This window comes from Tenrec ecaudatus, chromosome 6, assembly GCF_050624435.1.
Source record: "Tenrec ecaudatus isolate mTenEca1 chromosome 6, mTenEca1.hap1, whole genome shotgun sequence".
NCBI lineage: Eukaryota > Metazoa > Chordata > Mammalia > Afrosoricida > Tenrecidae > Tenrec > Tenrec ecaudatus.
The window spans coordinates 9,437,009-9,462,659 of NC_134535.1; the positions used below are offsets into that span (position 1 = coordinate 9,437,009).

At 52.0% G+C, this 25,651-nt stretch overlaps 1 protein-coding gene across 1 annotated transcript in view; it reads left to right on the forward strand.

Moving 5' to 3' along the window:
• The window catches only part of CACNA1I (calcium voltage-gated channel subunit alpha1 I), a 125,564-nt gene that overhangs the window by 55,658 nt on the left and 44,255 nt on the right, over positions 1-25,651 (forward strand). The window contains exons 5-7 of the mRNA XM_075552618.1: positions 6,122-6,281; positions 23,647-23,962; positions 24,973-25,065. Of these exons, the coding sequence (XP_075408733.1) occupies positions 6,122-6,281; positions 23,647-23,962; positions 24,973-25,065 (569 nt within the window). The remainder of the gene's footprint in view (positions 1-6,121; positions 6,282-23,646; positions 23,963-24,972; positions 25,066-25,651) is intronic.

Consider the following 25,651-nt stretch of genomic DNA (forward strand, 5'->3'; position numbering starts at 1 on the left):
TGGCAAGTCACCCTGAGAAAGCAGAACCAAGTAAACCCCAAGAGAGGGAGAGCTGCGGGGGAGTGAAAACAGGGGGGTGTCATGCTGACTGGTGTGAGAACCAAGGAAGGCTGCCTGGAGGAGGGGGTTTGACTATGGAGAATGTTGAAGTAGAAGGGATGTTTTGAGGCAGGTGATAGCAGGTCTTGTAGGTGAATTCTCTCTTTTTCATTCTCCCTCTTCTACTTCCCTTTGTCCATCTACTTACTCATCCATCCATCTATCTATCCATCCATCCTGCCTTCCAATTCATTTACTCACCCATTCCATTTGTCCGTCCATCTCCTACTTACCTACCCACCCATCTACCCATCCATCCACCTGTCTATCAATCCTCTCATTCACCTAGCCACCCATCTACCTACCTATCCATCCATCCATCCATCCATCCATCCATCCATCCATCCATCCATCCATCCATGCATCCTTTCATTCATTAACCAATCCACCCACCTACTTAGGCATCTACCCATCCACCCACATATCCATCCATCCATCCATCCATCCATCCATCCATCCATTCATCCACATCCATCTGTACATCCACATCCTGCCATCCTTTCACCTGCCTATCCATTTATCACAGACTAACCCACCCATCCAGCCACCACTCACCCACCTACCCATTTATCCATCCTCCATGCCCCAGTCCATCTCCTTACTTTATTTCACACGAGCTCTTTTTGCCTCCTTTCTTACTCTCTGTTCTCTGTCTTCATTCTCTCTCTCTCAATCTCTCTCTCTCTCTCTCTCTCAATCTCTCTATCTCTCTATCTCTCTCTCTCTCTCTCTCTCTCTCTCTCTCTCTCTCTCTCTCTCTCTCTCTCTCTCTCTCTCTCTCTCCCTCTCCCTCTCCCTCTCTCTCCTCTCCCGCCTCCCTGTTTCTCTCTCTGTCCTCTCCCGCCTCCCACACTGTGTGCCCAGTGCCAGGGGGACTGAGGGCAGAGTGTAACTGGCTGGCTGCCCTTGGCTAATTACTTGACCGTGGGCAGAAAAGGAGGATTAACTGAGGCCTCTCAGGGTCCTCCCGGATTCCCCAATTCTGTGGCCCCTTTTTCCTAGCACAGAAGTGATGAGCTCCTTCTAAGTCCTTAATTAGCTAATTATGCCTTGGCTTTGTGGCCCTGGGAGTCCCTGGCCCCCAGGGGGGGCGGCAAGTGAGCTGGGCCTCTCCGCAGAGGGAGGCGGTAGCAGAGGCTGGGCTGCCATTCAGGGAAGCCAGCTGGGCAGGTTTTCAGGAGCCTTTCCGAATTTCAATATCCTGTAGAACAAGGGACATGTAATTAATTGAGCAACAAAGGCTGGGCCCTCGGGAGGAGTCAGGAGCAGAGCCAGGCTGGGCCCATGCTGGGCTGCCTTCTCCAGGCCTCTCCCACCAGCCTCTCCTCTCAGCCGCTCTCTGGCCCTTTCGGTTGCCTCAGTCTTTCCTGGCGCGCCAGGATGGCCCTCTCCGTACAGCCCAGAGCTGGTACAGGGCTCTGCCTGCTGGCATCCTCCACGCCCACCAGGCACCCAGGACAGACCCCACTGTCTTGAGACTCACCCGACAGGCTGCCTCCATTGTCTCTCTGGACGTGCACCTCTGGGCTCCAGTCAGCCCTTCTAGGAATGTGCCCTGGGCAGTCCCCACCCCAACAGGGTGGTCCAATGTCCCCTGCTGCCAGGGAGTGGGTGCTGGGGCCTTGGGCTTCCTGTGTGTCCAGTGCTATGCTTAACATGAGGACCAGCCGTAACGAAGTCCCTTCCTACTCCCCCAGACTTGGCAGGGTCATTAAGGCTGAGACTTCCTGGAAGCAGATCACCCGGCTTTTCTCCCAAGGCACCTCTGGGTGGGCTCACCCCCCTCCCCCCCGTTGTGGTTGGCAGCCACACATTGGCTGGGCCACCTAGGAACTCTGCAGGAGAGGCCTTCCCTCAGGGCTTCCTCATGTGTTGGGGCAACGAGTGGGTGAGTGAGCAGAGGGATGGATGGGTAGCGGGATGCTGGCAGGGCCTACGATGGACCGACTTAGCATTTGGACGGATGCCAGGGGTGCCTGTCTCATTTTCTGGCTACCCTTTTCCCTGCTTTAGGGGTGGGAGCCGGGAGGCGGGCACGCGCCTCCACGCTGACCTGTTCTCTGTGGGAGGAAGCGTCTGCGAGGGAGCCCCACTGTCTTTCCCCGAGAGGAGGCTGACCTAGTTTTGTGGGGCTAAGAAGAAGGGGGTGGGCATTAATTATTGATCAGAAATCACACTGTACAGAAATGGTGATGCAAATTCTGAATAAACTACCCTCATGACTAACCACCTCGGCACCCACTGAGGAGCAACCTGGACAGGGCTGCCTTGCCCCTCCCAGCCTCCCCCACTCCACTCTCCCCTCTCCCCTCTCCCATTCCCTCCCTCACTGGGCAGGTCCCTCACAGTGAATAGTCATTCAACCCATTCCAGTGGCAATCCCAGAGCCAAGTTCAGATGTCGACCTCGGGCCAATCCCGAGAGGCCAGGGAATGGAGCAGACTTCACATACTCTCCGTATTGTTCCCACTCTGCCGCATGCACCGGAGGGTGGGCGTGCAAGGCAGGGAATGACTTAACAGGGTCCCTTCTCGCCACGGCCTTCTTAACGCCCCCCTAATGATGTTTGGGGCTCTGCAAAGGAAGTGCTTGCAGGCCACGGAGGAGATTGGGTACCTTGCTAATAATGTAAATAAGATGCACGGCCCCCTTGTGCATGTGGGGCCACGCTAATTAGATGTATAGAATCCTCAGGAAGGGATTGATTCGTTTAGTCCAACCACTAGGCTTAAGAGAGCCAATCCCAGAGCAGGAAGGGACCTGCCCACTACCAAGAAGAAGAGATCGGAGGGGGTACATCTTTTGGGTCTGGAGTCCCTGCAATGGGAGCCTTCTGACCCAGAAGGCAGACGGAGAGGGCTGTGACCCCAGGGACAGCCAGAGAGAGTGAGTAGGAGCAGAGGAGAAATGGGGGCAGGGGAGGCAGCAGAACCAGGAGACCAGCAGAAATGCAGCAGGAGATGGTGTAGCGGGCTTCCCAGCCCACCGACTGAACAAGCTGAGCACCGACTGGCAGAGCTTGAAGAGCTTGCCTGAGCAGCGCCGACGCAGGGCCGAGGGGCCAAGGCCCAGAGCGAGCCTTGCCTGCTGGCATGATTGAGAAGTGGCTGTCTTGATTGAAGATCTGTAACCCGCGCATTTCTAAACCTGAATCGAACCCCACGGGCTCTTTCATAAGCCCCATCATGGCCAGTGCGGTCTATGAGTTCTGTGTGGCTGCTGCAATGACTTCTCCAACCCGGAGACAAATCGAACTTGGGGAGTTTGGCGTCAGAATCGGCACACAATTTGAAGGGTGAAGGAAGGTCTAACCTCTGCCTCCTAGGAATCAGCCTTGGGGTGCTGAGATAGAGGAGTCTCTCCCCCTGCTGTGAACACAGAGGCCAGAGGCTGTTAGATTCCTGGGTGGTGAGTGCCTCAGTTCCTGGCTTCCCACGAGAAAGAAATTCATGACCGAAGCCTGGTTTGTGCTCCACGTGGGTTTTCATAAAGGATAGAAGAAGTTTCAGGTTTTACAGTTAACCGAACACAGGACTGGGCCCCACCCCCAATGGGGAGAGAGACAGAGAGAGAGAGAGAGAGAGAGAGAGAGAGAGAGAGAGAGAGCCGCAACAAGGCCCAGTGGCAGGCAGGCAGAGGGGCAGCAGGAAAGAGAGCAGTGGTCTCCAAATTCCCATTTTTAGGGCCTTCTGCTGGGAGGTGTGGTCGACAACACTGGTTGATTCCATTGGCTGAATTAAGCCCACCTGGCCTAGAGTGGGCCAATCCAGGTGTACCAACCACCTAGGTGTATCCCCCGAGCCCCACCTCCTGGCTGGGGGCTGGAATTGGCCGGTGGACACCTTGCTCCCAGTTCTGCTACCTAACAATGCCACCGCCACACCTGTTTCCAGGAAGTTGTGGCTCCCCAAGGAACACCGGGCGCTGTTTTCATAGCTGGGTAACATTGCAAAGATGACCCCCACCTGGGGTTTGGAGTCCTGTGGTGTCTAGAGTCGGGTTGAGCGGGGGAGCGGGGTGATTGGCCTTCCTTATGGTGGGAGAGAGGTCTGGGCTGAGATGGGGATCTGGGAGGGGGCAACGTACAGACGGTAACTGAAGTCATGACCCGAGACTTGGGAGAGCTGGGGCTGTGCCCGTGGAGAGGGTGGAGGTGGGGTGGGTTGCACATGAGTTAGCCTTGGGCATGAGCCAGCGGGAGGGAGCAGGGTGGAGGGCCAGGAGCTGGGAAGGGTTTCCATTTTCTCAGCGGGAGCAGGGGCCCTAGGGTTTACTGAGAGGTGCTACTGCCTAGCTAGAATCCACTGTCCCAATTCTGCTTCTGTCGAACCCCCAGACCAACCATCTGAGGTTTCCCAAGGGCCCAATACGCCCAGAGGGATGCTGTGTGTACACATGCTTAGAGGCAGCTCTGGAGTCAGGGGAACCTGGCTTCTAATTCCAGTCTGGACCCTGCCAGCCGTGTACCCTGCATCCAGCTGTTCTCTCCGAGCCTCCGTTTCTATCTGTACATGGGCACTGCGCCCGGGGACCACTGCAGGGTGGCTCCTGCCCTCTTGGGCCCTTTGCAGAGGGGTTTCATCTCCCAAGAGAGGGGCGACTGGCTTGAGGACCCACAGGCCACAAGCTGAGGGCCAGGGTTTGAACGCAGGTCTCTCCGTTTGAGGCTGTGTGCTCTCACCGGCCCCTCTGTCCACCCAAGATCAAGATCATCAGGCTACAACTCAGGGTCAAGATCAGGAAGCATGTAGGTTACATTGGGAAGGGTCCCAAGTGGAAGGCCATCCAGCAGAGGCCAGTTCTCTCAGCCCTGCCAACAAGGCAGCCCTGCTCTCTGCCATGCATGTCCCTTCTCAGCCAGCCAGACCCCCTCTGGGCCTCCTGAGGACAGTCCTCCCTGCTGCTAACTGACCCAGCTCAGGGCTGGTTTATTCAGCTCTCTGAGGGTGTCTTTCCACAGCTCTCTGCTGTCACCACTGGCTTGTCCACAGAGCCCATTCCAGACCTCTCCGGGTCTTCAGTGTTACAGCCTTGAGCGCTCTGCGGAGGTCCCTGGCCTTCCCTCTTTCTGCTTCTGTCTGCAGGGCCGATCCCAAATATCAAACCACAAGTTGCCTGCAGCTTCCCCAGGAAGTGCCAGTTACCCTGGACAAAAGTCACAAATCCTCTGGGGGTAGAAAACGAGGGCAAAGGGGACTCCTCAGGGGTTAGGGGTTCATTTTCAAAAAACCAAGACAAGGCCACATACAGGAATTCATTTTCCCATGCCCCCTAGGCCACCCCATCAGCTCCCAGGGGACCCCCTGTCACCCCCTCCCTTTCGCCTCATCTCCCATAGCTGGTTCATCACAGCAAGAGAAGACCTCTCCTCCAGGTACCAAGGCAGATCCGTGCCCGTCAAGCTACCCACTGGGCTGCTTAGGGCAGCTCTGGGCTGGTGAGGGTCTGCTGGGTGGTTCCTGGCTGGTACTGGTTTGCCTCGGCATGGGCAGGAGGTTTGTGACTGCCCCCGCGGAGAAGGGCATTCAGGGTACCTGAATTCATGGGTGCTCACTAGGCCTGCCCTGGGTGGGTGTTGAGCCTATGGAGGGGAACTGCTGGGTCCCATGGAGGTGGTGGAGTGAATGAGAGACGTGGTGTTAAGAAACCCAGACTCTGACAGTCTCTAGCTGTGTGACTTTGGGCAATAGCGTCCGGTCTCTGAACCTGTGACTTCTGTACAACGGGAGTAGAGGAAATCACATGTGCGCAAGTACCCGGAAGAGGGTTTGTTCCAGACAAGTTCTGTCCTGTAAATGCCGACTTGTCTATCCACAGCCTGGCGTAAACCCGACAGGGCCCAGAGCCATTTACATGGCCTTCTGGGCTAAGGGGCAGGCATCAAGGGGGGCGGTTCAGTCTGGTGGCCACCGAGCAGGAGCAGGCGGGAATAGCAGTGAGCCCCTGCTCTGGGCCCTTCATGCCTGTCTCTCCCTCTAACATCGCTCTTCCCTGGCTGGGATCTGCTCTCCTCCCCCTCCAGGTATGCGGATTCTGGTGAACCTGCTCCTGGACACCCTCCCCATGCTGGGGAACGTCCTGCTGCTCTGCTTCTTCGTCTTCTTCATCTTTGGCATCATTGGCGTGCAGCTGTGGGCTGGCCTGCTGCGCAACCGCTGCTTCCTGGAGGAGAACTTCACCCTGTGAGTGCGGCCCTCAGTGAGCACCTCGTCCCAATCCCCGGTCCCCCAGGGCCAGAGAGGCCAAGGGGGCTGTCAAGTTACTATCAAAAAACCCTGCTGTGGCTGTCACAGGCCCGGGAGCCGCGTACGGTGCATAGTGACCCCAGGGACAATCGGGCGAAGCACTGCCCTGTCCCACGCCATCCTCGCACTTGTCCCCTTGTTTGAGTCCACGGATGCAGCCACTGTGTCCGTTCAATTTATCCAGGACCTTCCTCTTTTCCGCCGCCCCTCTGCTTTCCCAGCACGATGTCCTTCTCCAGGGACTGGTCTCTCCTGACAACACGTCCAAAGGACGTGAGACAAAAGGGTGCCATCCTTGCCTCTCAGGAGCATTCGGGCTTCACTTCTCACAAAGCCCTGGAGTTTAAAAACACACTCTTAGATGCTGCCTTTGTTTCTTCATGCCGCTGTAACAAAAACAGGCCGCGTGGGCGACCTTGAAGAAGAGAAATTCATTTCCGCGTCGTCTGTAGGCTCACCGTCCCACGGAGGGACTGGAGACCTCAGTCCCCAGTGTTTGGTGTCTGCCGACACTCCTGGGCACCTGCCTTCCCTGCTGCATGCTTTTTATAACTCAGAAGTGGTCAGGGTTCGGACAGGACCTGGCCGGATGAACCTAACAGAGAAAAGCCTCTGTCCACACAGAATCGCAGCCACAGGAACAGGACCACTAGTTCAAGACCTGTCTGGGGCACACGATCCAATCAATCACGGCCGAGAACTCGGCAGTGCAGTCCCATTGGGTCAGCGAGAGGCAAACAGGAGGCTGCTGGATGGGAGGGGCAAGGGAAGGGAAGGAGCTGCCAGGCAGAGGGAAGGCCAAACCCAAACCAAACTCACTGCCACTGAGGCGATTCTGACTGATCGCAACCCTCCAGGACAGACTAGAATTGCCCCTAGGATCTCTGAGTCAAACGTTTAGGGGTGTAGAAGCTTCATCTTTCTCCCATGGAGTGGCTGGTGGTTTCCAACCGCTGACCTTGTGATTAGAAGCCCAGCGCATTACCCACTACGCCACCAGGGCTGTCCAATGAAGACAGAAGACCTCAACGTCAGGCCCAGACCTAGGTTGTCTTGTGGCAGCACAAGCATGTCCTCCTGGGGGCCCTGATGTGACTGCTGTGTCTAAAGATGAGGTGGCCACTCCCTGGTGAGACCGTTGATGTGACCCATGCTTGACTCTTGGAGGGCGTCCGCTTGGTTGCCTGAACAAAATGGCCTCTGCAGAATCCGTTCTTGCCTCGTCATGAGGTATAAATGGAGTCTTGTGGCACATTGAAAGAGTCCTGGTGACCCTGAAGGAACCCCGTGCAGTGGTTACACATTGGGCTGCTAACCGCAAGGTCAGCAGTTCCAAACCACCAACCGCCCCGTGGGAGGGGGATGTGTTTTTCCACTCCCGTAAAGACCGACAGCCTTGTAAACTCGCCGGAGCAGGTCCACCCTGTCCTAAAGGGTCTCTATGAGTCAGCATGGACTCAATAGCAGTGAGTTTGGTTTCTTGGTTTTTGGTGGTGCTGTGGGTTAGATGTTAGGCTGCTAATGGAAAGGTTGGCAGTAAAAAGCCACTCTACGGAAGCAAGATGATGCTATCTGACCCGTGAAGATGTATGGCCTTGGGAACCCTGTATAGGGGGTTATTATGCATTGTGATCGACTTGCTGGAAGTGCATGTATTACACATTTTGGAATTCCTGGTGGCGCAGTGGTAAGGTCTTGGCTGTGACTAGGTCAGTGGTTTAAGACCCATCAGCTACTCTCTGGGAGACAAGGCTTGGTCATCTGTTTCTGGAAAAATGACCGCCCTGGACACCCCGAGGGTAGTTTGACTCTGTCCTGTAGGGTCCTGTAGGGCAGAACTGACCTGATAGTATATCAGAGCAATCTTACACATCAGGGCATTGTGCCTGCCTCCACACGTGGGCTTCCACAGGAGTCTGTGCTGTCCCACTATGTGCCTGGGAGACAGGAGCAGAACAGGGTCCTCCATCCTCTCAGTGACATCATCCCTAAGTGACTCCTCTTGTCCGGCATGTGCTCGGGCTGGGGATGCTGTGAGGGTCCAGCTGTTGGAGAACCCTCTGCACCTGTGCCAAGGGCTCAGGGGAGACCACCCAGGAGGCCTGTGGGGGACCTGGGGAAGTGCTGGGGGACAGGCCGTCTTCCTCCCCCGGAGTCTGACCCTGATGGCACGGTCAGGGGATGAAACCAAACAGCTCCGCAGAACAGGCTGGGGAGGCTGGGCTCAGCCGCTGGTCTGGCCAGAGCAGGGAGCCCTGTGGGTAAGGGTTGTGTGCACGAGCGTGGGGTGGGGTCCTGGGGAGGGGTTCAGAGGAGCACGGGGGGCCGGTGCTTCTCCTTCAAAGACTGGGGGGGTGGGGATGAGTTCATCTGCGGGGACCCAGGACACAGCCAGGCCCCTCAGTTGCACATGGACCTTACCCCAGAGGCCCCCACAGACGCTACCTGAGCCCAATGTAACCTCTGAGGGGGCCCCTCACCCCCACTTCCCTCACACTTTATTGCACTCGCCTGCTGCACGACCCTGCGCCATTCTCACGACTGTTCCCATGCCGGAGCCCACTGATGCAGCCACTGTGTCCGTCCATCTTGCCGAGGGCCTTTCTCTTGCTCGTCGCCCCTCCACTTTCTCAAACACGATGTCCTTCTCCTGACAACATGTCCCAAGTATGTAAGGCGAAGTCTTGCCCTCTTTGCCTCTAAGGAACATTCTGGCCGTATGACGTCTTCCAATACGGACCTGTGGTCCTTTTAGCCCCGTGGCACTTCAGTGTTCCTCTACTGTCGTCCTTATTCAGTGTCCAATGTTCGCATGCAGAGGATGCGTGGAGAATGCCATGGCTTGGGCCAGGGCCCCTTAATCCTCAAAGAAGCATCCTTGCTCTGCAGTACTCTAGAGAGGTCTTGTGCAGCGGATGGACCTAATGCAATCCATCTTTTGATCTCTTGACTGCTGCTTCCACGAGTACTGGTTGTGCATGCAAGTTATACAACGCCCTTGACAACTTCAACCTTTTCTCCATTTATCGTGACGGGACCTATCGGTCCAGTTGTAAGGATTTTGATCTCCTCACATTGAGTTGTAATCTATACTGAAGGCTACAATCCTTGATCTTCATCAGCAAGTGCTTCAAGTCCTCCTTACTTCTGGCCAGCAAGGTTGTGTCATCTGTTAATATGTCTTCCTCCAATCCTGGTGTCACACACTTCTTCATGTAATCTAGCTTCTCTGATGATGTGCTCAGCATACAGATCAAACAAGTATGTGGGGAGGTGGAATTCCCATTCTTCTCAAGGTGATCCACAGTTTATTATGATCCACAGCCTTTGAAAATCCACGAAATACAAGTAAATATCTTTCTAGCATTCTCTACTTTGAGCTCAAATAAATCTGACATCAGCAATGATATCCTTTGCTCCACGTTTGTGTTAGTCTGGGTTGACTAGAGAAACAAATTCATAGACATTCATATGTCCATAAGAAAGAGATTTTTGTAAAGAGTAATTGTACATTAAGAAAACATCCCAGCCCAGATCAAGTCCATAAGTCTGATATCAGTCCATATGTCCCATACCAGTCTAGAAATTCCTCTTCACACTCACGAAACACATGCAATGATGCCGAATGCAGGATGATCACAGGCAAGTGGGTGGAAAGTCTTGTGGATCCAGTGGTGGTGGAAGCATCTCAGCACTGGCATGGGGCTCCACGTGGCTCCTTCAGCTTCAGGGCTTTGCCTCCATCAGCGTAACTCCATGTGGCTTGTCAGCAGGAGAATGAAGCAGAGAGAGAGTGTGTCTCGTCTCCAGGGAAGAAGACAGGAGTTCCCAGAATCCTCAGGAGAAGGCCATGCCCACACAAAGACATGATTGGCTATGAGCTGATTGACAGGCCAGACCCCACCCCTTCACTTGAGTTGACAGGAGATTATGTATCTGCCACAACGTCCTCTTGTGAATCGGCCTGGACTTCTGGCAGTTCCCTGTCAATGTGCTGCTGTAACCATTGCTGGATGATCTTCAGTAAAGTTTTACTTGTGTGCGATCTCAATGATGTCATTATATAGCTTGATCATTCTGGTGGGTCACCTTTTTTTTGGAATGGGAAACTATATAGATCTCTTCCGGTCAGTTGGCCAGGTGGCTGCCTTGCATATTTCCTGGGGCAGAGGAGTGAGCGCTTCCAGTGCTGCTCCAGCTTTCTGAAACATCTCAGTGGTATTCCGTCAGTTCCTAGAGCCTGGCTCTTGCCTAATGCCTACAGTGCAACTTGAACTTCTTCCTTCAGCACCGTTGGCTCTTGCTCACAAGCTCCCTCCTGCAATGGTGGAGTGTCGACGAGTCCTTTCTGGTACAGTGACTCTGTGCATTCCTGCCATCTTCTCTGGGTGCTTCCTGCATCATTCAATATGTCACCTATAGAATCTTTCAGAATTGCAATCCGAGGCTTGAGCTGTTTTCTGGAGCTCTTCCAGTTTCAGAGATGCTGAGCGCATTCTTCCCTTTGGTTTTCTAATCCTAGGTCCAATCCCAGCCCATTTCAGCTCAACAAAGTCTCGGACATCGGTCTTCATGCATCCCACTTCATTTTGGACCTTCATACTTCACACAGTCCAAGTTCCAATCGTTAGAAGATTTTGCCGCGGTTTCTCTTTGCCTCGAGTCAGTCCCCATCAGCAAATGACAACCCCAAAGGTGGCACTCCCACAAGCTTTACCTGACTCATGTCACCATGGCCGACTCCCCTCCAGGAAATCATCTCCTTTCCTGTCACCTTTCCAGTGTCCTGGGCTTGAGGGGCCCCTCTGCCATTAGCATCTCTGGCGACGTTCTGTTTCCATTGTTCAGGCTTGCAGTATTTGGAAATGCACCGAAGCTGTGCATAAGATTTTCAATAGCTTCTCCTCTGAAGTGGGGAGCGAAGTCCTGCTTCGTGGTCTGTTCTTAGTCTGGAAGCTCCCCTGAAACCCGTTCACTTTGGGGGACCCTCTTGGCATTTGACATACCAGTGACAGCCTCCAGCATCACAGCAACACACGAGCCCCCACGTACGACAAGCTGCCAGACAGGTGGTGGCACGGGGGCTCTGGACCAGCGTATGCAACTGGTCCTGGGGCCGCTGCTCTGCCAGTTCTCCGCAGGCCCAGGCGCTTCTGCTTCCCTGCTGGTTTCTGAGCGCCTGCCTGCACTGGGGTTTGGCACAGATGCTCAGAAGTAACTGATGGGAAAGAGAGAGAGGACAGGGCAGGGAGGGAGGTACAGGGAGAGGAGGAAGAGAGAGAGAGGAAGGAAGAAGAAGAAAGGAGTAGAGAGGAGGAGAAAGAGGGAGAGAAAGAAGGATGAGAGAAAGAATAGATGGACAGATGGAGGGAAGGAAAGAGGTGGGGAGGGAGGAAAGAAAGAAGGAAGGAAGGATTAGTACCCAGAGGCAGGCCGGGGCCTAGACCTGTTCTTGTCCCTGGGCTGTGAATGCTGTAAAGATTGTGTTAATTTTCTGGAGTGGGCCATACCTCGGTTCTTGGCTTCACATGATGAAGGAATTCACACCGAAGCACGCTGTGTGGTACGAGTGGGTTTCTACGAAGGACAGGGCAAGTTGCAGGGTTACTGTCTCAAAGGGGTACGCGCTATTTCTGGGGAGCCTGACCAGCCATGCTGAGGCTGCGCTGTGGTTCATAACAGGGCAGGAACAACCACGTGGGGAAGATCACCCACACGTGTGGAACTTGGGGGGATCCTGGGAGGCCAGAAGCCCAAGAACCCTAGAGGCTAAGAGCATGTGGGCCCAGAGGCCATGGCCCCCCAGTAGGCCTGGAGCGGGCACATGGGGGAGGCAGACCCTCACTCTCCCTCTGCCTCTGACCAGGAGTAGGTAAGAGAGCGGCCTTCCCACAGCCAGGATATTTCAGACCTCTGGCTGGGGAGGTGTGGTTGATGGTATTGGTTGACCTCATTGGCTGAGTTAAACCTACCTGGGTGATGTCATGAGCCTGGGCCCAGTTTGGGCCCCCAGGTGGACTTCCCCCTGGCTCAGGGGCTTGAGTATGAGCACGCTGGGGTCTTCATAGGTGTCTAACGGTTGCCTGATTTTTTTCCAGCCTTTTTTTGGGGGGCCTGTGCAGGCATGGGAGGGACAGCACCCTCATCCCTAAGCTAGCCACCTAACCATTGCATCCCGGATCTGGATCTTGGTGTTTATTTCCTTGTGCCCAGGTGGCTCCACCCCACCTCAGCTGTGACAGGGGCGTTGGGGGACGGATGCGCTTGAGCCAGTGTTCAAGAGTGTTCTAACCTACCCTCCTCTCCCTCCACTCACCCCCATGCCGCCTGCTCAGGAATAAGAGATTTAAATTGATGTAAAATGAGCAAGAGACCCCTGGGATGAAGGCAGAGCTGAGAGGTGGGGTTGGGCTGTGTGATTTCCACAGTAAGCCGCCCCCCATCCTGAGCTCTGGGTTTCATTTGCTTAATGAAGGCGGCTTTCACTGACAGACCCTGCTGGGCTGGGACGGCCCATGGCTGTGTGGAGAAGGCGGTCAGAAAGTTCAGAGCATGGCTGACGCCGTCCTGGCCCAGGGCTCTGCCCGCCCTCCTGTGGGCCTGGTGCCCTAGCGGTGAGGCTTTGCCGGCCGACTAGGCAGCACTGCCCACGTGGAAAAAGGGAAAGGAGGCCAAGGGGGACAGCATCTTGCTCAAGGGCATGCAGCGGCACTCGGCTTGGTGGAGTCCGGGCTGGGATGAGAACCCGGCCCCTGGCTGCTGGGCCCAGCCTCCCTGCTGCAGCTGGGTTCTTGCTGAGTGGAGAATAAGGAAGGACCATGTTTCCTGGTTAGGCAGTGGCAGGGTTGGAATCTGAGCCCAGGACTATCTGTCTCTCCACCCAGATACCATCTAGACACTGTCACCTGAAACACAGGTGTACCACTCTGGAGCATAAGGCTAATGGACTCTCTCCAATCAGAGCGCGGAGGGCTTGTGTAGCGGGAAGGCAGAGAGGAGGCCACAGCCGTGCAAACCAGACTGTGGCGTCCTGTGTGAAATCAAGGTACACAGAGAAGGAGATGACTGTGACCTTGGGAGTCACCTACAAAGGTTTCACGTGAACTCAGAATGCAGGGTAACCACCGGAGACAGCTGTTGACTTTGACCAAGCCAACAGAACAGTAAATTTCTTTAAGTCTTGGGCCAGTCTCAGGGCGTCTTTGCTGATTAACTAGCTAGCAGGGCCTAGCAGTCAAGGAAATAAAAGCAGGCTTTCAGCAGTACCTGGCTTTTTTGGGGTGACATTGCATTCAATCTGTTTGCTTCTTTTTCTTAATTAATTAAAAAAAATTTTAAAAGAGTTTCAAGGTCATGCCATTCACATATATGGTGGTCTCGAGCTGCCCCTCACTGGCCCCCTCAAGGCGAGAATTTCGAACCAAAGTCCAATGAGTTCACTATCCATAACCTTGGCGAGCAGTCATCTGCTCCTCTCCCTGGGGCATGTGAGCCTTACGCCCATGGGAGTATTTTGGTTCTTGAATCTGCTGCTGGTGTGTTCAAGGTGAAGTCCAGTGCTTAGAGCAGGCGTCTTCAAACCAGGGCCCGCGGGCCACATGCGGCCCACCGAGGACATTTATCTGGTCCGCCGGGTGTTTTTCCCCTATTTATTTGTTTACTTCAAAGTAAGATATGTGCAGTGTGCATAGGAATTTGTTCATAGCTTTTTTTTTTTAACTATAGTCCAGCCCTCCAACGGTTCTGAGGGATAGTGAACTGGCCCCTGTTTAAAAAGTTTGAGGACCCCTGGCTTAGAGGGAGTTCTAAGTTGGATCCTTTTGATGTGGTCTGTGTAGGATGGCGTGCACTGTGAAAGAACAGAGTCTGAAGTTCTGGTTGTCTATAGTACATATCTGGGTCACCAGGGGCTGAATACAAACTAGGGGAAAACGTGTCCAATTATAAGGACACGACACCAAGCTTACTTTGTCCTTGATGGTCTATTTGCTTAATGTTGAGTGTTTTCCCCAATGACATGCTGCCCTGCCCTCTTTACCAACCAACCGAAGCATAGTCACTTTCTCTGGGACAGACATGTCCTCCACTCAGCCACCTCTTGACTTGGGTTTCTAGTATGGGTCACTGTGTTAGACCAGGTTGACTAGAGAAACACATCTAGGGACATTCGTATATGCATGAGACATAGCTTTATAGCAAAGGGTAATTGTATATCAAGAAAACATCCCAGCTCAGTCCAGATCAAGCCCTTAAGTCCTTATGTCCAGTATTAGTCTACAAATTCCTCTCAGACTCATGTAGCCACTCCGAATGATGCCAAATGCAGGGACAACCACAGGCTGGTGGGTGAAAACTCTTGTGGATCCAAGGGCATTGGAAGCATGGCAGGGCTGTCTCTGCAGGTCTCCACTGCATGGCTCACTCAGGTCTCCACGGGAAGGTGAAGCAGAAAGAGAGTGTGGCCCACCTCCAGGGAGAAAGAGAGGAAGTTCCCAGGATCCTCATGAAAAGGGCACGCCCACAAGAAGGCATCATCAGGCTGTGACCTGATTGACAGGCTATAATCCACCCCTACACTGATTTATCAAGTTGACGTGAAATTATCTAACTGCCACGGTCAGGTATCACTCTTGTCGGAGCGTTAATTAATTTGGGGTGATAATAGACTAATGTTATTTGGCAGGAACTGATGGATCTTCTCCCTCTCTCTACATCATTGGAAACTGACCTTGTTGAGTTGAAGCCTCCCCTGTTGAAGAGGTTTTTAAGATGTACGAATAAAGGGGTGGTGTGTGGTTCAAGAGCTCTAGGCAGGCACACACCTCATTGCCTGGGAAACTGCAGCAGCAGATTCGGTGACTTGAGAACAAGATCCTGCCTCGGCCTTGCTGTTTGCTTGGACAGTAGTGGTCTCCTACGGTGTCTGTCCTTTGGTGATTGGAAGGAGCCAAGATCCATCCGTGTCACGAGGTGTATGAAGGTTTCGTCACTGTCTTTTAGGGCTGCAGCAGTGTATGAGAGTTTCAACCTCTTCACATCCTCCTCCAGTTTTCTTGTTTTCTGTTGTTTTGAATTGGGATATCGTTGTGGGTGTCAGGTGATAGCTGATCATAGTTTTGATTGACATCTGGATGGCTGGTGATCGTGAGCATTTTTTCATATGTTTGTTACCTATTTGAGTGTCATTTTGGTGACCTGTTTATTGATGTCCTTTGCCAACTTTTTAATTGGGTTATTTGTTATTTTCTTAATGAGGTGTTGTGAAATTCTATCTATTTTGGTAAGTAGTGTGTTGTGTCATTGCTAAACACCCCCCCCCCCCAATCTGCGGGCTTTTGTTTTACTCTTTTGATGTGCATAAGTGTTGTACGTTAGTAGGTTCCTGCCATCTATTTTGTCTTCCGCTGTGTGTGCTTTCTTTATTTTACTTGGTAGTCTGTGTTTGCCTTGCAAGAGGGTCCTTTAAATTGGTCCTCCTCTTCTCATGGATGATCCTGACAGCTCGGGGTGTGTGTGTGTGTGTGTGTGTGTTATTTAGGTCTTTGCTCTATCTTGAGTTCATTTTTGTGCATGGTACAAGGTATGGATTCTGTTTCATTCTTCTGCATATGGGGATGCAATTTTCCAAATCAGGTGCCGATAGGCGGGTGCATTTACTTCTGGGTTTTCTATTCTGTTCCAGTGGTTCATTGGTCTATCTATCATTGTACAGTACCTGACTGATTTGACTATTGTGGCTGTAGAGTAGGTTTTGAGGTCAGGGAGTGTGAGGTACCCTATCTGGTTTTCTTTTCAAGGAGTTCTTTGCTGACCCTAGGTCTCTTCCCTCTCTATATGAGGTTGGCAATTAGTTTTTCCATTTCTTTAAAGAATGAAGTTGGGATTTAGATTTTGTTGTATCTCTAGATTGTCTTAGGTAATATTGACATTTTCATAATATTAAGTCTGCCTATCCATGGACATGGGGTATTCTTTCATTTATGTAGGTCTCTTTTGGTTTTGTATAACAATACTCCGTTGTTTCCTTTGTACAGGTATTTTGTTTCTTTGGTTAGGTTGGTTCCTAAGAATTTAATCTTTTGTGGGGCTTTTGTAAATGGTATTGTTTTCTTAATGTCTTTTTTTGAAGCTCTCTTTGCTAGCATACAGGAATCCAATTGATTTCTGCTTGCAAATCTCGTGTCCTGCTATTTTACCAAATTCCTTGTCTGTTTCCAACAAAGTTGTTGTGGCTTCTTTCGGATTTTCTTTATATACGGACCAAGAAGCAGTTATGTGAACAGAACAAGGGAATGCTACGTAGCTTAAAACCTGGAAAGGTGTGTGGCAGGGTTGCATCATCTCACCACATTCTTCAATCTGTATGCTGAGCAAATAATCAGAGAAGCTATCTTATATGAAGAATAATGTGGCATCAGGATTGGAGGAAGATTATTATCTACTTATGACACGCATACGACACAACCTTGCTTGCTGAAAGTGAGGAGGACTTGCACTTGCTGATGAAAAACAGGGATTGTAGCCTTCTGTGTGGATTACAACTCAATGGGAAAAAGACCCAAATCCTCACAATAGCAAGATCAGTAGGTCACATCATGATAAGTGTAGAAAGGGTTGAAGTTGTCAAGGATTTTGCCTTACTTGGATCCACCGTGCTCATGGGAATCAGTAGCCAAGAGAGCAAAAGATGGATCGCATCTAGTCAATCTGTTGCCCAAGACCTCTTTAAAGTGTTGAAAAGCAAGGTTGTTACTTTGACGACTAAGCTGCGCCTGACTCAAGCCGTGGTGTTTTCAGTCGCCTTCTATGGCTGTGAAAGTTGAACATTGAATTAAAGACGAATTGATGCATTTGAAGCGTGCCAGAGAAGAATATCGAAAACACCGTGGAGAGATGAGAGGACAAACAGACAAGGAAGGAGTAGGACCAGGGCTGTCCTCAGAGGCACGAGTGACAGACGTGCTGTCAGGAGAGACCAGTCCCTGGAGAAGGACATCGTGTTTGGTAAGGTAGAGGGGCAGCAAAGGAGCGAAGGCCCGCAAAGAGACGGAGGGACACGGGGGCTGCATCAGTGGGCTCAAGAATGGGGACAGTCGTGGGACTGGTGCAGAACCAGCAGTGCATCGTTCTGTTGTGCGTCAAGGTCATTATGGGTCAGAACCGACTCGATGGATCCTAACAGCAGCACGTATGTAGGATTACCTGGATGATATTAAAGTAGGCTTTCATGTGTGGGTGCACCAGTGTAAGACTATCCAGGTGAAGATAGGAAAGCCATAAGCACCCCAGAGGTGTCCTTCTGCCCCTTCTGTTCCTCTCCATGACCCCCTCAAAGTTGCCACTGCTTAGAATTCCTTAAAAGTAATTGTTAATCGTTTCCGAGAGCCCCCCTAAAAAGATTTCACACCCTGAGTGGCTTATAAAAACAGAAAAGTACCATCTCCCTGATTGGAGAGTAGAAGTCCAGATCGGAGTAGCGGCTGTGTTGTTCTTTTCCACGCCTCCCTCCCAGTTCCTGGTGGCCTGCAGTCATCCTTTGGCATCCTTGGTCTGGCAGCGGCATCTTCTTCTGTCTTGATGTCTGTCTGTGTCCTCTCTTCTTTTATAAGAACACCAGTCAGAGGGGATGATGGCGCTCCCCACTTCAGGAAGACCTCGTGTTGTCTCACCTGAGAATGCCTTTGAAGACCTTATCTTCAAACAAGGTCTCACTCACAGGCTCAGGTCTAGGGCTCCCATCCACAAGGTCACGGAGCATGTTCAATGTCAGTGAACCACCTATGAGAGCCGTCCACGTTATCAGTGTGTTTGTCGTTCCTTTTTATCCACTGCCGTCAGCAGTCCACTACGTGACGGCCCTGCTACTCATTTATCCTTCCTACTGATGTTTTGACTCGCTTATGGCTGTTTTAGTTCTTGTTACTAAAGCTACAGTGAATGTTCTTATATCTGTCTTTGGATGGCTATGTAAAATGGTGATGTAAGAAGTTCTCTCACTTAATGAGTGGGGACTCATTAAGTCATCATGGGCTCAACACCGATTTCATGAGATGGACCTCAGACATACCTGCAGTTGCCAACTTAAAAAAAAACATTTTATTAGGGGCTCATACAACTCTGATCACAATCCACACATATACATACATCACTTGTGTAAAACACATCTGTACATTCTTTGCCCTCATCAATTTCAAAGCATTTGCTCTCCACGTAAGCCCTTTGCATCAAGTCCTCTTTTTTCCCCTCCCTCCCGCTCCCCCCTCCCTCATGAGCCCTTGATAATTTATAGATTATTATTTTGTCATATCTTGCCCTATCCGGTGTCTCCCTTCACCCCCTTTTCTGTTGTCCATCCCCTAGGAAGGAGGTCACATGTAGATCCTTGTAATCAGTTCCCCCTTTCCAACCCACTCACCCTCTACCCTCCCAGTATCGCCCCTCACACCCCTGGTTCTGAAGGTATCATCCGCCCTGGATTCCCTGTGCCTCCAGCTCCTATCTGCACCAGTGTACAACCTCTGCCCTATCCAGACTTGCAAGGTAGAATTCAGATCATGGTAGTTGGGGAGGAGGAAGCATTTAGGAACTGGAGGAAAGCTGTATTCTTCATCGGTGCTACATCGCACCCTGACTCATCTCCACCTTTTTTTTTTTTTTTAACCATTTCTGACAGCCTTTGTCTGTCCCTCTCATGGTGCTTGCTAGTCCACTGCTGGGTGTGAGAATTCATTGTAGGGGTCGCCCAGAACGCTCAGCGCAGATTCGGGACTATGGGGTTTATTTGAGAGTAAGTTACAAGTCAGTATCCGGCCCGACTTCGAAGCAACAGGGACAGTTCAGGATGCAGGATAGTTTATTCATCAGGACATGTCCCACCCTTCAGTTCCTTCCCTGGGAGACCCACAGGTAGGCAGGCCGTGCTCTGATCCACTGTCCCGCTCGGGCCTGGCCTCTTTTGAGTCACTAAGGATTAAGGCCATCTCTGTTTTGAGGTGAACGCTTTGCCAGCTGAATTTTCACAATCTGAGGGGCTCATCTTTCAGCAGGTTGTGTTCTGCTGCTGTTTATAAGTTTTTTTTGCCACTTTAAAAAAGTTAAATACTTTTATTGGGAGCTCTTACATCTCATCACAGCTCCCATTTCTTCCCCCTCTCTCCCCCACCCACCCTCCTTCACAAATGTTTGATAAGTTATAGATTATTATTTTTATATCTTACATCATCCTCTGTCACCCCTCACCCACTTTTCCGTTGTTTGTACCCCTGGGAGGGCGTTATAGATTGATCCTTTTGATGGATTCCCTCTTTCTACCCCCACCCTCTCTTAATCCTCCTGGTATCTCTATGCTCATTGTTGACCCCGAAGAGTTTGTCTATCCTGGATTCCCTGTGTTGTGGGCTCTTATCTGTAGCATGCTCTGGACTAATCCAGTTTGTAAGGTAGAATTGAGGTCATGATAGTGGGGGGAAGGAAGCACCAAAGCACTAGAGGAAAGTTGTGTGTTTCATCAGTGCTACACAGCACCCTGACTGGCTCATCTATTCCCTGTGACCCATCTGTGAGAGGATGTCCAATTGTCTATAGATGAGCATTGAGTCTCCACTCCATTGCCCACCGCCCGCCCCATTCACATTGGGTATGATTTTGTTCTAGGTCTTAGATACCTGATTCCTGATCCCATAGACACCTCGTGATCATACAGGCTGGTGTGCTTCTTCTATGTGGACTTTGTTGCTTCTGAGTTAGATGGCCATTTGTTTATCTTTAAGTCTTTAAGACCCCAAACACTCTATCTTTCGATAGCCGGGCACCATCAGCTTTCTTCACCACATTTGCTTATGCACCCATTTGTCTTCAGCAACTGTGCTGGGAAGGTCAGAACCACAGAATGCCGGATTGTTAGAACAAAGTGTTCTTGTGCTGAGGGAGGACTTGAGTCGAGTCTGGCCACATTTGAAAAGAAGTATATCACCCCATCTTTCTTCCTGGTGGAATGTACTGGTAGTATATTGTGACTTTAGCATTCGTTTCCCTGATGGCTAATGATAATAAGTTATCTTTTCCGGTGTGAGTTCTTTGTGTATCTTCTTGTGAAATGTCTCCACCTTTTGCCCATTTTTAATTGGATTATCTTTTCTCCCTTGATCAATCTATAATAGTTTCCCCCCCCCCCCCCCCCCCCGGGGCATCCTGGATATGCATCCTGGGTTTGACATGTGCCTTGCAGGGCTCACATTCCAGCCATTTGTTGTTGGTGGTGTTGTTGTTCTCACCTTCTTAGTGGCGTCTTTTGAGAAACAGATGCTTTCAGCTGCAAAAGAGTCCATCTTTTCAACCTTTTCCTTTCTTTTTTATTAGTTGGGATTTCATGCATGTATCATGTCATTATATCGTATCATTCCATAATTCAAGCAAGTCAGGACGAGTTGTCCAATCGCTACACAATCCATTTCCAAACATTCTTTCCCCATGGACTCCTCTACATCGTCTCCTTTATACCCCCTTCCCCACTCTACCCGCCCTGCCCCGAGCCCCTCATTGTTCTTGCCGTCCCTATAGGGTTATCAGCCCCGGGTTTCATCATATAGAACAGCGTCAGAGGGTGACCTCCACTGGCATCACACCTCCGAGATGCATTCAAAGAGCAAGCTCTTCCTTATAGGCGGTGATTCGTGTTTCCTGAGTCAGGAGTCTTTTTCTAATCCAAGGTCATGAAATTGCTCTTCAGTGCTTTCTTCGAGAAGTTTCCTGGTCTTACCTCTTACATTTCAGCCTGCAATCCACTTAAAATCATTTTTGTGTATGTGGTTGGAGTCGTCGATTAAAACGAACATGGTGACACAATTGATCCCCTCCCATTTATGGGAAGGCTTTCCCTTCCTCTATTAAATGACATTGGGACTTACTAGAATCGGGCGACCTTATTTATATATGTGGAATGGAGTGTGTATGCTCTAATTATCAGTGAACATTGCCCAGGCGCACGCTAGAGTGGCTGTGTCCATTTGCACGTCCACGAAGTGGCACAAAAACACCTGTTTCCACATCCCCGCCCCGCACGCGTATCAGCAGTCCCTACAGACGTGCCATGTGGAGGGGCGTAAGATGATTTCATTTGCCTTTCTTCCCATTCCCCTGTTGTTGGGAAGGTGGGCATCGTTTAAAAATATGTTGGATGTTTTCATTTCGGCTACATTTTCTCTGCTGTTATCTCTTTTCCTCTCCCCCGCCCCCGGATTCTTTTCTTCTTATTAATTCACAGGAGATTTTAAATGATGTTGCTGTCCGCCACATGAATTGTAAATGCTTCATTCAGGAGGACAGCAAACGCCGGCCTTCGGGCCACACCGGGCTTTTGTAAATTATGTGCCTATTAGAGCTCCCCGTGCCCGTCTCGTCTGCGTAGCTGTTGCCTCTGCCCGCGCTCATGCTCTTGCAGCAGGAGTTAGGCATTTTAACGGAACAGCAACCATGTTGTCTGGGAAAAGAGCTGCTTACGACCTGGCTTTTTATAGAACAAGCTTGCCTCCTTCTGCTTTATTCCAGCCTCTCGCCTGTGTTCTCACTCCGTGCGATAAATTTCGTCTTGCGGCAAATTCGTGTGTGTACGTGCGCCCTGCTGCCGACCTTTCAAAAGGCATTTATTTTTGAAGACGCTGGGCTAGGTGTGTGATTCAGGGAGACCTTTCCCAACCCGAGTTTAAAGATCCTCGTATTTTCTGTTTGTTGTGCGTGCGCTCGTTTCATCACCAGGAGTTTGTGACTTTCAATCTCGTCATTTATTTCACTTCCCCCGAAAGTGCCAACGTAGGACCACAAAGTGCCATCCGCTTGAAACATTAATACTTCGATCATTGATAGCTTCTCTCGTTTTCTGGTTCCAAGTTTTCAGGAGATTTATATTCAGACACGGTGTGAGGTAGGGCTCTAACCTGTTCTCCAGGTGGCTAGCAATTGTCCAGGGCCATTTGTGGACTTGGTACGTCTTTATCAGGTATTGCATTTGGCTTTGCACATGGGCTTGTCACCCCACTTTATGGTATTCCGTTACTCTTTCTGTCCTTGTTACAACACCACTGTATGTATTAGCAATTGTAACAATGTAGTAATAATTGTACTTACAGTGGGGCAGTTCCTTTCGCTCTGATAGGACTGGTCTCCACCCATCTTTCTTCTTTTACCAGCGGCCTTTTGGCTCCTGGCTCCTGGAGCTAAATCAAAGGACCGTTTGGTCAGGTTCTGCAGATCAAAGTCATGTTGGGACTTTGATGGGCTTGACAGTGAATTATAGATTAACCCTGCAGGGTGGAGACTTTCATCTCTGTTTTACAGATGAGTGAATCTAAATCGAGGGAGGGGAAGTGACCAGCTAGTTGCCACAGAAGTGGGAAGGGATGGGGCAGGCAGAGGACCTGACCTTCACTTAGGACCGTGGTTCTCAACTTTCCTAAAGCCGCGACCCTTTCAGACAGTTCCTCATGTGGTGGTGACCCCCAACCATAACATTAATTTCGCTGCTACTTCATCACTGTCATTTTGCTACTGTGACGAATCGTCATGTCAATATCTGATATACAGGATGTAATTTGATTGTTACAAATTGAACATAATGAAAACAGTGATTCATCACAAAACAAGATGTCATTATATCTTGTGAAATATTTATTTCTAATGACAAATCAATACAATTTTGTCTTGAAGCATGGGGTAGCATGGGTGACAGTCTTCATGCCGGGTACTCGTAGGTGGGCGTTTCTGCATGTGGGCGACCGGCCTGGAGACGGATAGAGGAGCCATGTCTTGGTTCCTAAGACCGTCGGAAATACGTGTTTTCCGATGGTCTTAGGCTAAAGGGTCGTTCGACCCCAAAGGGGTTGTGACCCACAAGTTGAGAACCTCTGATTTACGGATTCCATAAAACTCAGCTTTTGTGTATTGAGCTCATTGGCTCTGTGCTGACCAGGCGGGGTTTGGGGACTAAGATCCCACGGGAGCTCCTGGCTGCCGAGGGGAGCTGGGCCCATGTTTCCCAGGGGCCGTGATGGAGGTGCGTGCATAGCAAGTGGACTCGAGACCAGTCCTGCTTGGTCAGAGAAGGTCCCAGGGCAGGGCGCCCTAGGACTGTGCCAGGGTGGACAGCTTTTCTGACAATGGGCAAGGTGGGGAAGGGGGTCCCAGGTGGGGGGGACGCACCTGTGCAAAGGCCTGGACACAGGTAGGGGCTTGCAGGCCCCACCGCTTGGGGTCCTCCTGGCAGTGACTCTTCCCTTATGCTTGTCTGTCTATACCCACCCCTGGACAGACAAGGGGATGTGGCCCTGTCCCCCTATTACCGGCCAGAGGATGATGACGAGATGCCCTTCATCTGCTCCCTGTCGGGGGACAACGGCATCATGGGCTGCCACGAAATCCCCCCACTCAAGGAGCAGGGCCGAGAGTGCTGCCTGTCCAAGGATGACGTCTATGACTCTGGGGCCGGGCGGCAGGCCCTCAACGCCAGCGGGCTCTGCGTCAACTGGAACCGCTACTACAACGTGTGCCGCGCGGGCAGCGCCAACCCCCACAAAGGCGCCATCAACTTTGACAACATTGGCTACGCCTGGATCGTCATCTTCCAGGTGAGGCCAGGCCACTGCTGGATGGGTGCCCATCTGAAGGGCGGGAGGCAGCCTGGCCATCGTGTGCTGGCAGGGTTGGGTGCCAAGCGTTGCCCCAGCTCTACTTAGTGCCAGTCTGCAATCCAATCCCACCGCATCCTACTCACCTTATTCCACCCTACCTCTCTCTACCCTACCCTCCCTCACGCTGCCCCCACCTCATCCCACTTCATCCCACCCTACTCCACTCCCCATCTTATCGTATCCCATTTCATCCTTCCCATTCCACCCACCCCACTCCTCTCCACTCCACCTCACTCTACCCCACAACCCCCCTCAATCCCAGCCCACTCCCATCCTCCCTGTTCCACCCTGTCCCATCCCATCTCATCTCATCCCTCTCCACTCCCCCGCAACCATTCTACTTTACCCTCCTCCATCCCACCCCACCCCATTCTCTCTTCCCCACCCCACCCTATTCTACCCCCCCACATTCTGCCCCGTCTGCCCTGTCCTCACCATCCCACACATGTCCTACCACACTGACCCACGGCTGTGAAGGTGCGGGATGGGCCCTGCTAGAGCTAGGGCTCGGATACCTTCTTGAGTTCTCTGTGCAGCCTCAGTTTCCTCACCTCTAAAATTGAGGTAAGGGCAGTCCCTGGCACCACCTTGGGTGGCTGGACAGACAGTGAGCAGGCGTGGACCTAGCTGGCCCCTCCTGAGGCTGCCCTGCACCTTTTCGGGAGGGATCGTGAGGAGAGTCAGACTGCCTTGCTCTGGACGGGACGCTGGCCCTGGAGCCCATTGGATGCAGTGGGCTTAAAGGGGACCATGAGGGGGCTGGGCTTCCTGTGTGGCAGTGGGCCTCTCTGAACCCCAGTTTCTTCCTCTGTCAAATGGGAGGAGGATGCTTACCCTGCAGGGAAGTATTGGGGAGGGTGTGTAGAACTTCCTGGCCCTCCTGAGGACTGGGCACCCCTGGCCCTTGCTGCCCATCTCAGGCCCCCTCCTCCTCTCCCCGGACACAGGTGATCACCCTGGAGGGCTGGGTGGAGATCATGTACTATGTGATGGACGCTCACTCCTTCTACAACTTCATCTACTTCATCCTGCTCATCATAGTAAGTATCCAGGAAGCCGCCCCTCAGGCACAGGGTCCTGAAGGACCCGGGCTGGCCTCTCAGAGGTCCACAGACCAGGGGTCAGGGCAAGGGGGATTTTGGGAGTCCTCAGGGAGTCTTGAGGGGAGGGAGCAGGAGGGAGAGCAGCTGGTGTGGAAGGCACGTCAGGGGCTTCCGGGAGCACCCATCACCCTTGATTGCCTTCATTTTTCTTCTGCCCCAGGGGGCTCATTCACCCTTTTCTCCCCTTCAGCCTTTGGTGCCCCCCGCCCCCAGCAGAGGGCTCCTGGGTAGAATTTGGAGAGAAGAGGCCTCTCATGGTCATGACCTGGGGGAGCCCCTGCAGTCCCCAGGAGGAGGATAGACTCCTAGCTCTCGGGCAGCTTTGCTTTGGTGGGGGTAGAGGGGGGAGATGGAGGTGTGCCTGGACTGCAGAGCAGCCCCTCACCCCCACTCCCACACAGTCTCCCCCAGCCAGGCTCATGCTGTAGCCAGGCACAGTCAGCCACAGCACGGTCCCCAAATGTCAAGGTGATTCACACCCTGGAGAGTGGCTGCTGACTTCCTGGGGGCGGGAGGGGGCTGT